Here is a 12,099-nt window from a genome sequence, read left to right on the forward strand (position 1 = left end):
TGCATTATCGCGATTTTTCATGATATTTCGAAAAATAAAAAACTCGACTCATTTTATCCTGATTTTTGTTTTTGATTTTTCTATGAAAATAATTTTTGAGAAACGTCAATTTTGATTCGATATCACCAACAAGAGCTCGACAAATCATTTGCATAGTCAAATTTAGGAGGTGGGGCAAAAGAGCGGCCACGCCATTGGGCCACGCATATTTGGATTCGTACCACTTGTACTGTTCAGTCGGTTAGTCGCGAGGAGAATCTGTATCTGACGCTACGCATTATCTCTCGTTGGTTTTAACGAAATTCAGTAAACGAAGCGAAGAATTTGCCTAGTAGAATCCTACGTGATCTTTCGTGAATAAAAAAAATCTCAAGTAATCCTATCCAATAGTTCGACTTATAATTTGTCCGAACAAAAAGATACTCATAATCGTTGATAATATATAAATAAATTATGAGTAAACATCAACGAAAAACTAATGAAGATCGATAGCAGTTGTTATTTTTATAAAAATTGTTCGAACTTTTAGATCTTACTCTCGGTCACTCACCATCCCATGATTGCCAGTTTTTCGATAAAATAATCAGTTCGACAAATACAATATTATTGGTTTTTTTATTGTGCAACAGTTCGTTGACTTGAAAAGTAAAAAAATATTCAAGTTTTGTTGTGTGTAGTTTATTTCAATAACACTGAAAAGTTTATATTTACTATATTGAATTAGTGAATTCGAAAATTGATATACATAAATGGAACAACACGACGAACGTCTCTCGATTGTTTTTGTTCATTTTCGCGTCGAAGCGGCCGCCATGTTTGTTTTTAACTTTGGACTCAACCGCCTCCATTGTTTTCCCCCCACCCCCACCTTCGTATCGTCACGGTTTAGTTTTTGGCGAGGAAAAACAAGTCCGTTCCTGCGATCAATGCAGGAACTTATTTTTTTTTCAATAATACAGCGAAGTGTGGGCATTTCGAGATGTGAACAGAAAAACATACAAACGAAGTTCAAGAAATGTGAAAAATGTGCATCTGGGAGAGAAACATCGAAGCGGAAGAAGCAGAAGGAGCGAAGCCAAAGCAGTTTTCATCTGCAAAAGTAAGTAATCCCATGGAAGCTAACGTTTTTGTTAACGAATTTTAATGCGCAATGACTTTGAAGCATTGGTTTTTTGGCCATCGAGCTTTCCACTCAACGAGAATGATTTATTTGATTTTAGCAGAAAATTCAAATACCTGATTTTTATTGAGTTAAAGAATCAAAATCGAATTAAAAAGCTGCATTCTTGTGAATTTTTCATGGTTAAATTTGTAAAAGAAGGCGGAGGGGGGGGGGGGGGTGTGGGGGTGGAATGGTAAGGGAAAGATAAGTTCACGAAGACGATTTGGCTGACTCGTTCGGCGACCCATCAGCCTGTGTCGCGTCCTCATAACAAAAACCTACCAAGCCATCATGTATTTCTTTTCTGAATTTCAAATTGCTCTACTCCCCAAAAATCGAAATAAAAAATAAGAAATTCCGACACAGAAAACACAAGGAAAAAATTTAACCCTGAAAAAATTTGGATATTTCTGTGCCGCCGGGATTTGTTTTATTTTACATTCTGATTCGTGTTGTGTAGAATAATTCCAACTTTAAGTAATTGAAAGATATTAATGCAAATGATTTCCAACGTACTTGCCACTAATGTTTTCGAATTTTTCATTTTTTCAAAGACTTCCGTGGATTTTTCATTCCACGGAAGTATTTCCAGAAAGGAGGGGGAGGGGGTAAATTTACCAATTTTCACTCATCCAAAAAATCCATCGGTGGATTATTGAGAGAAGTGAAAAAAGTGTCCTGATCTCTTGTCAAGGCATATTTCGATCGAATTAATCAAGTTTAAAATATAACAAGTATTATTCAAAATCACAATGCCCGCGAAATCTCAAGATCGGCTAATTTTTCCAGATTTCTTTACAATTTCCAAGTTTCAGGATTCTGATCCTGCACGAATTTTGTCCAAAAAATGTGTGCGGGTTCGAGTTTTTTTTCACAATTTTTTTCACTTTCGAAAATAAAAATATTTATTGGCCGTGTTCGCTGCAATAAAATTATTTTCAAATACTCATTAATGAAAGGAAGCACGAGCGGAAAGTAAGACATTTTTGAGAAAGTCTTTCGACCGGTGAAAAAGAAAGTGAAAAGTTCGCAATGAAATTGCGAGATTGTAATGCACTTTTCTTTATTCTCATTCCTCATACGAATCCATGGGTACCATTCACAGGCCACTTAGTAAAATTGACTAAAAAATTATCAATACATCGTCATTGTTTCGACCACTGTGAAGAAAAATGGCGGAAACCACTTGAGAGTCTTTTTTATTAGTACAAACAACAAATCATCGAATTTTCATTAAAAATTTCATTTTTACGTTCCCATTTTAGGTGAAGAGTTATTATGATTTTCGTAAAAATAGTCAAAGTGTTGACACAGAATTGAACAACCACGACGTCGTAGTAATTTTTCACACAAAACTCGCTTTGTGAGTTTATGATTTTTATGGAGTTTGACTTTTCCGGGTCACTGGATTTATTCAGTCTCGACTGTTCAACGGCGACTCAGCGCCGGCGTTCATCTGTTTTTTCAACAATCGCTTGGATTATTTCAGATCGCCATTCGTTATTTGAGCTCCGGAGTCACTTTTGTAACGAGACGTCATAAATTCGACAATCACGAATCGATCGGAGAGCACAAGGAAGGAAGCTCATCAAGAATGAAGGAAAAATCTGCATTAGCTTATCGGATGATTCTGAAGTCGAGCGGGGTATCAGCCGTCGCTCGAGTTTTTTTTTCCGGCGGCTCCACCGAAAAGGAAGCAGCTCCTCGGCGTGGCGAATCGTCCCGAAAGCGGTGAGTCTCATTTTTTCCATTTTTCATCTTTCGGCATCCCAAGACGATGACGCACCCTTCAACTCCACTCTCGTGTGCAGATTCGCTAAAGTAAAATACGATTTTTGAAGGAAAATTATTTTTCGTTTATAACAATCAAATTATGAGATTCAACAGTTATTTCTTTTGATAAATACTTTTTGCATGTGAAACTGCAGTTTTAATGTCCATCCACGATTTTATTTCCAAAAGCACTTGAGCTGCGTCATATTTCGCGTTTTCGGATGCTTGATGAACCGTTTCGAACGTCTGAGAATTGTCTCATGCCAATTTCTTGACTTTCTTGTTATTTATTTGTATCTAGTCAGCGGTTTCGATCCCTAAAATTTTCGTGAGGGAATATCGATATCTTCTCTCTGCTTTCAAATCCGGAAACTGCTAAAATTTTAAACAAGCGATTCATTGTAACTAAAGTTTCTCCGGCTTCGAATCGGGCACGTGATTTTGCTATTTTTTTGGGTTTTAGTGAAAAAGAGTTTTCGTTTTTCTTCTAAATTATGCAGCATAGTTCTGTCGTTCTCGTTGGAATGACAACCAGCTGCTGAAATCAGTAAAATTCGTTGCTTCGTCGGGATTTTAAAATCATTGGTAGAAAATCGCGTTTGGAGGTCCCAACTTCTTAAACAACAGCCAGTGCAGCGTCGCACGAGTGCGGACCGAGGCGTCAGCAAAATTATTCGCATGAACTGAGAAAAAAATATTTCAAAATTCGTATTCAGCTAAATTTGAATGAAATTCGTGGTGAAATTCTCCGGATAATTGTAATCACGATTTCTTCGGTTTCTGGTCATGATTTTAAGGCGAAATTTCGACTTTGGCAGAAATTTATAGTGAAACAATCCTCGAAAGCATCGCTCATTGTTGATAAACGAAATTTTTCCTCTCCATTCGTCAAATTAGCGTTGTGTGGCAATATCGACAGTGAGCAGAGTCAAATATTATTTGAAATTTCTATTTTATACGAATGCGAAGCTTTTCTGATCGGTGATGAGAGAAAAAAGCAATTCTCGCGACATATTTGAACGTTTTGGCGGTGGGAAGGAGTGCGAGAATCGTCAAGAATGAAAAGCCATAACAGAAGGAAAGACGAACGGCGCAGTAGAAAAACCGTGAAAACTTTTGACGATCCGTTTAACGATATTAATTCGGGAGTAGTAGACGTTTAATATTTGACGAAGACGTCAGACTCAACGAGGTTGGAATGCGTCAGGGAATGTGCGCCATTACTTTTTCCTTCTCGACTCAAGAGAAAAGCTCCAAATGCGTTTTTGCACTCTTGGCGCAGGCAAAAGTAAATTGAGCACGAGAGAAAAATGGTGTAAGCTGTATGTAGAGGCGGGTGGACGGGGATTGGTCGCTGTCGGGGGGTGACGATCGAACTCGGTAGCGCTTCGGCGCTTCACCCTCCGGCAATCTCGTTGCATTGGCCCCAAACTCGTAATCCAACCCCCTCGGCGACCTATAAAACTCGTTTTACAGCCCACCCATCTCCACTATATTTTCTATCTCTATTCTCCCCTTTGCCCTCTCTCTCCTGTCGTATATCCTTCATTTTACCCTCCACGAGCCTCGCTACCATAAAATCTTTAACCAAGTTCCTCACACGGCCTCTTCGACTCGCACACACGCGCTCTCTTCCCTCGAGTCACGTACGACGAAGAAAAACACCAGAATGACAACGAATCTCTTTCTCACTCGTGGTTTTATACTTTATTGTTAGGAATATATTGCACTTTCGATTGTGCCAGCATTGTAAATCACACGGAGGAAAAGAACTCCCCGAACACGGATAATGAAACCGGCTGTGCTCACACTATTTCGTGCCACATGGCAAAAGCCCCATTTTCGAAGGATGATTAAAAAAGGTCAGCCGTCTACAGTGCGGAGAAAACACTCGGTTTGCATTCGTTCACTACCAAAGTTACTCGGGTCAATTCAACCCTGAAATTCATAACAACGATCATCGTAAATTAAGCACCGTTTCAGCAAATTCGTGGTCAGATATTCCCATCAAAATCACCGGGGTGCGATGGAACGTGGAGAAAACAAAAAATCATTTTTCTCTCGGAGTTTAACCATGTAAATGAATAATACGAGTTATAACATTGTCGGACATTAATTACAATATAATTGATGATTTTTAACCAAGTTTTTTCATGATCCAAATATACTGCAGAAACACAAGAACTGTTGCGGATACAATGCTCGGTGGTGCGAGTTACTCCAGAAATTTTCCCAAGGAGACTCGATTGAGAAATAATTAGAAATTCGTCGTTGAATTGAAATTGTAAAGTAGCTGTTTTGACTCTTCGTCTCTCTGTGATTTCAATGGCATTTTTTTATTATTCAGTTGAATGTTATTTTTCCTCTCACTCTGTTACGATTATTGTCATTCAGATTTTTTCCCGTGTCAATTATTTCCAAATCGTTTTAAAAAGTCGAATAACTTCGAGTTTTGTCGCAGCGCCCGGTTGGTGTTGAATTTCAAAAATATCGAATATGACAGTCTCAGTTAATCATTCGCTTTTTTTATTCTTCACAAAGCTTCCGAGTACAATACATTTTATTTTTATAACCAGCTTCGTGGGATGCATTTTTTGGAATGATTTCACTCGGCGCATTGAATTGCGGTCTTACGTAGACTACGTTATTTCGAAGTTTATTTTAGCTGTGAAATTTTTATTGTGCATTTAATAGTATTCAATATTTGTTCCTGTAAAATCATAATGGAGATTCGACACTGCCATTCATATTTTCAATTGAAATTGATGCTCCACAGCAGCCAAAAAATTGACTGTATCCGCATCTAGCCATATATAGCAATCTTCCGTCAAACAAATTTCACGAGGGTAAAATTAATGTTTTCATTATTAAAGAAATACTCGAATCAATTGACGTTTAAAACATTTTTGGGTTTATCGTTTACAGAATTTTCACGTTAAAGCAGAAGAAAGGGGATTTCAATGTATAAATGTGATTCTAGAATTTCGTAGAACGTTGTTTAAAGTAAATTAAGAACGATCAATGATCGATAATATTATTCCATTGTTTAGTAATATAAAAATGATGAATTTACTGACTCAGGATTGTGCACGAAAGGTCCGATTTTCTGTTGCTCTGAATTATCGAAAAATTGATCTCGGAGAAAACGAGCTGCGAAATCTACGACCTCGCATTATATCGCTGGTAAAATGATCGCTATATCTATGTTTCAGCTAATATACACATGTGTAAAAAGAATGATACACAGAAAAAGAGGGTAGCCATGGGTCATCGTCCATCCGATATACGATCGAATAAAAGCCGAAATGGTATTGCAAATTCGTGAGCTATCAAAGAGGCAATTCATCGTGAAACGGAGCAGCGGGGCAAAAGTGCTCGGAAAAAAGTTGCTACCGAACTGACGCCTGTTCACCCTTCTTATAGTGCAGCAGATATAAAAAGATAAAAGAAAGGTTATGAGCTTTGGCTCGGACGGGAAAGACGACGGAGTCAAGAAAATTTCGTCGTCGTAGTTTTTCCCGTGACTCTTGTTCTGCAACCCGGAAACTCCGGTCAACACGGGACACATCAGAGGAGAACAAAAACAGCTCATCATCTTCCGACATACTCCGGTGAAATTTTTTAACGAAAAATCTTCGTGCTGTAACTGTTCTCCACCAAGAATAATTGAGCAGCACCCGAGGGAAAATAATACAGAAATTTATTACGTTCTTATGAAAGGATACGGGAACTTCGTATTGAAATAAAAGAAACAAGGCCGAGGATGAGGTGTGGGAATATAGGAAGGGAAAGATCCAAAGGGTTCAGGGAAAGCAAATATAGAAAATGTGAAAAGGAAGAGGGAACTTTAGCGCACATTTGTTAGTGCAAAGAAATAAAAGCGGACATGAGGAATGCAGAGGTTGAAGGACTAGAAAGATGGCTGGAGGAAACAGTAGGAGAAGGAGTGGAAGAGAAAATAAATAGAATGCTAAAAAAAAATGAGTAAAGTGTGAGTATGTGAGAGGATACGAATGGATGATAAGTAAAAATGTAAGTGAAAAGAATAATTGAAGAAAAGAACGGAAAGAAAAGAATGCAGGGATCTTTGTAAATAGGGGGGAATTATGTAAAAACCTGTAAGGGTACATTTAGAAATAAACTACTACCATTACTAGTAACTTTGTTAAAATTTCCTCAGGAAAACGAAAACCGATTTGAAAATGGAAATCAGATTTTTGGCATTAATTTTGAATACAAAATTCTTCTATTTTCGTTGAATAAAAATTCCAAGAGCATAGATATATTTTTTACATTCTCCTTTTTATTCTTCAAGTCTAAATTCGAAAATTTCTGACTCGTCCTTAACCTGCCCTCAAAAAATCTGCTCTAGAATGATCAGTTTATCAGACTATCGGGATTCCTGAAAAGCGTAAAGAAAATTAATTATTCGATGAGAAGAATAAGTTGATAGATCGAGTGCTGTCCTTCTCCACTGTGCTGTTTAGGAAATCTTCCATATAATCTTTCAACTATGTATTCTCCGAGATATAAAAGTTGCCTACAATATAGCAAAGGTAAAACTGTTGTATAATTCTCCGTGAAGAATCTTTGAAAATGTTATCGGTCCTATTTATTTATAGCTCATAGAAATTAAGATTGCAATTTGTGAGCTTCTCGGTGATCTCCATTGCCCCATTGTTCCCGAAGTCGTGGTAACTTCGCGTAAGAAACTTCAGCCTCTTAACCCGCTATCCATGGCGCATCGTTCCTCTTTCTCTTATGAGGAGGGTTGGAACCCTTAACGAGTTTTCACAACCCTCGTATGCGAGATCGTTTCGGTGAATCGAGAAACGAGGCCGAGTTGCTATGGATACGGCCTCTTATATTGCAGCGGCCATTCTGGTTTATGGGCGTGGTGCACCCTCGTTATTTTCAACCCTCGTCCAACCAGCGAATTCTTCCCTCGTTCATACGTCGTACGGTACCAACGAGGCGAACGCTCTTGACGATCAAAAAAATCCAATATCCAGGGGTTGAAGTTTACGTCATACTCGAGTTTCAAGATGGTGCTGCATTTGATGAACTACATTCTACAGTTTTATTTTTCCTTAACAATTCTCTTCGACGCTTTATCCTTATTTTGTCGTTCAGTTGATCTTGTAAATTGTTGGTAAAGCTATCGACTTTGGGTTCTGTAAGCTTCTGGGCTTTCCGTTTTTTTCTCTGGCCATTAAAAATGTATTAATTCATTTGGCTGCGACGTAAACTTGCCGGATACATTCGTTGTTTGACTAGTGAGATATTTTTTGATACTCATTCGTAAACGAATTTGGTGTCGAGTAAAGAACGTCGAAAAAACGTTATGAAAGGTACTAATGGCTATTTATTTTCCTTCTGAAGGGATCAAGAACAGTTTTTTTGACTTTTTGTTATAAAAAGTTCTTGCATTTAATTATGATAATTACAAGTGATTTATATTTTGCGTTAAACTCGGACCGGCTAAATGAGAACAGTAAAATGGAGGTTTTACCTGATAGAAGAAGAAAGGCTTGAAACCTTTTTTCCCGGTTGAGTCATAAAGGAACAGTTAAAAAGGGGGCAATAAAAGTTGGGAATATTTATAATCCATATAGCAACAACACTTCTTGGATCGTACAAACTTGAATTTCGTCGTTGGACCCTTTTTCTGTCTGGGATACATTTTTTCGAGGCGTGAAAACCAGTCCATCAGGAAAAAACGTTTTTTCTTTTTACAAACACGATACTACTCGGAATTTTTGAATTACGTACCAGTGACCCGAATTGCTATTTCTTCCGTTGCCTTTTTATGGTGGGTCAACTGTACCGAATTCGGACTATGGTTGCGTGACGTAAATATTGGAATTTTTGACAAAACACGATTCTCCCTGGAGTATAATACGTTCGAAGGATTGAGGAAATTCTTCGAGGGTGTGTGGGTTCGTGGAGACACCCGCGATCATTATTTTTTTTTCAAATAACATTTTTTGACTCGTATTTTATGAAAAACTGAAAGCCTCTGGCGCAATAAAAAGTTCAGAAGTCAAGATTTTATCAGAATCAGTCAATTGGAACAGAATATTTATTTTTTCATGTTCTCAACAGTTCGTGGTCTCGAATTGGGTTTCGAAGAAAATCGAATTAGACATCGATAGCTTCAAACCATGCCAAAACGTGCAAAAAATCTCAAACATGGAAAACTGCAATAAAAAATCTTCCGGTCACTCGGACCCAAGGAGGGTCCATTGGATATTTCATTACTCGATTTCTTTTGCAATCAAAATGGAGTTTGTTTCATTCCCTATGTTATTATGTATTTCTAAAATATTCGATTGATTCAAACACTTGATTTGCAGTGAATAATTTTCAGTACCACAAAAATATCAGTGAACCAACAAAAGTTTTGTTGGATCAACAAATTTTATTTGTCAACCAAATCACGATGAATTCTTCACGAAAACTAGCAAATTTCAAACCGAGATTTTTTTTCTGCAGATTCCTCATTCGTCAGATAATTCTGTGACAATTCTTCAAGATCTTCGTCACTCCCGAATTCATCATGCGTCGATTCGTCACTTCGAATCAACTGTTGGCAATGAGTTATCGGTTGAATGGTGAGGATGGACACAACTTTCGAACTTCTTTGCCATAGCAAACAGCCATCAAGTTCGAGAACTTCTGATCTTTCTTTCGTGAACGAAAGATGGCGCAACGTGCTGTAGACCATCCGACTTACCCTCGGAGTTGGGATGTTGAATTCTTATCCAGGGTTTGCTGGTTCTTCACTCGACTACCCTCGGATGGCGCTGTTTTTTTCAGCCCTCGGAAAATCGATAAAAGGCAAATTATCAAGTGAATCGGATTACGAATTGCCTGTAGTCACCTTGACGTGGATAAAATTTCGAAAAACTTCTCCGTTCCACTTAGACAAAAACCTCGATAATTGTCACCTGAAGGATCGTACAATTTTATTAGAATTTATTGACATCTGCAACCGCTTCGTACTTTTCGAAGCGTAATTATTTTTTTTATTAAAATCAATTCAACCGAAATGGGCTGGACAATTTTCTGTGAATCACAGAAGTAGTTTAATTGCGATGACAACAAAAGATAACGAGGAAAAGCTTCGCTTCGATTAAGCGTAATAATAAACGATTAATTTAACCTCACGATTTCTGAGCGAACTTCCTGCCGACGAGATAATTGAAGGTGCGGTCGTTGTCTTTAGTTTTTTGAGGCACAAGGCTCTCGTTTTTACCCGTTTGTTTAACTTCTCTGAAAAAGTGTTAACGAATTGGGTAAACACAAGAGGAGACCGCGAGAATTCCGTGTTCCGATGATTTTCTAGTCGTCGATTTCACACGTGTCTGTAGAGCTCCGACCATTTCTAACTGTTTTTTGTTACGTTTTTTTTTTTGCATTTTTCCATCGAGCATATTCTTGGTGATGCTGACGATACAATCGCCGTTTGTAATGCGTTTTGCAATAGGGAAACCACGTGCATCAGTTTTATAACGAGGAAGCCATTATAATTGTGGCATGTGACGTCCGAGCACGAGAAACGAGCAGAACGTTAATATCTGCTATGCTAAACGTACAGTAATTTTCCCATTCGAATCTTTATAGTCGAAAATACTTGTTGCTACCAAAATGACGTAGCACGAGCGCTCTACTAATTTGCAAAGTGCTGCATCGTTACGATGATTCTCTCTCGTCATTATTGAGGCTTTCTCGACTCTTATTCAGCCTCCACTCCCTTGCGATTATCCGTGTCGTTTCAAGCCATAGAAAATCAGAGTATAGCGATTGTCGAAGAATCGATAACGTTTCTGGAGAAAATTTGATCATTTGATGAAAAAAATTCGAACGAAAATGAGCAAACGGAAGTTTGGCTTCGCGAATTCAGTGCATGTTATCAATTTTTTTTACGAATTACAGAATCGACGAGGTGCAACTGCTCGGCATCAACTTTGAATAATTCTTGATGCCGAGCTTCCTCTAAATCTAGATCCGTGTCTTTTATAACTGAAAAAAACTTGAGAAGGAATGCATCGCTGTTGAAAATCGAATAATGGAAGGCCCGGTGGAGTGGCTTCCCGACGGAGAGTGGCTCCAAAAATTTTCGGTGTTTGCCTCAAACGCGAGATTTCTCTCAGACTCACTTAACAAGGCTCACTAATACCATGTTTTTTCAATCAAATGTTCAAACTCGACAGTGACAGGACGATATTTTATCCATTTTATTCAAATTCAATCATTGAACTCCGACCTTTTTACGAATCGTAAAATGTGATTTTTACATTCAACAATGCACTTACCTCTGCTGACCACAAATCAGGAATAATAAAATCTTTTAACAGACACTAACAGAAAACAACAACAACAACAACAACAACAACGTTTAGCTTCGAATTTACGAGGAGGTGAATAAAAAATGAGTGTCAATATCGCGTATTTAGAGGAGAAGCGAGTTACATCTGATTCGCATGCATTGAATTTTATGATAACTGAAAGAAACGAGAGAGGTGAATCGTTATAGGGGAAGAGAACGACGATGTGACGTGAAAACGAACATAAGAATGAAATTGCACCGGAGAAAATTGTCGGTCGGGCAAGGACGCATAAACAAAAGAGAGCGAGAGAGAGAGAGAGAGAGAGAGAGAGAGAGGGGGCCGAGGGGGAGGGGGAGAGAATGAAAGAGTTCACGCGGTCGTCTCGCGGCGCCTGATGGCTGATGGAGCACACGAGAACTTGGCGCGTGCTTCATCCTCTCCTCTCTCTCTCTCTTGCTCCTTCTCTCTTCGCCTCTTCTGTGTGTGTACACAACTATTAAGTGCTTACATTTATGCCTGTCATAATTGGCTTCGTTAAATGAAGAGAGTGGCCGAGGAATTAGCTTGCCGGTAATAACGCGAGGCTATTTATTAACACGTGAAACGAGCCTCACTCTTTCGCTCTCTTTTTCTTTCTCCCTGCTCTCTGTCTTTCGAGTACACACTAACTAATATATGTCATATACGCGCGACTATTACAATGACGTAGACTTCTATCTGCCTTTTTACCTTCGTTTTTCTCTGCCTCTACCTTCCTCTCCTTCTCTCATACGGGTATTTGAGCTATTCAATTCTACCGACGACTTAACAAACGTCGTATAAAGTTTGATA

The 12,099-nt window shown here is 38.4% G+C and overlaps 1 protein-coding gene across 1 annotated transcript; it reads left to right on the top strand.

The window, feature by feature from the left end:
- Positions 1–894: 894 nt before the first annotated feature.
- On the top strand, positions 895–6,705 carry LOC122407709 (uncharacterized). Its single transcript, XM_043414091.1, has 3 exons — positions 895–1,099; positions 2,652–2,893; positions 6,148–6,705. The coding sequence occupies exons 1-3, from the start codon at positions 1,025–1,027 to the stop codon at positions 6,149–6,151; spliced, it is 321 nt and encodes a 106-aa protein (XP_043270026.1). The 5' UTR covers positions 895–1,024; the 3' UTR covers positions 6,152–6,705.
- The last annotated feature ends 5,394 nt before the right edge of the window (positions 6,706–12,099 follow it).

This window comes from Venturia canescens, chromosome 3 (assembly GCF_019457755.1).
Source record: "Venturia canescens isolate UGA chromosome 3, ASM1945775v1, whole genome shotgun sequence".
In the NCBI taxonomy this organism is placed as follows: Eukaryota; Metazoa; Arthropoda; class Insecta; order Hymenoptera; family Ichneumonidae; genus Venturia; species Venturia canescens.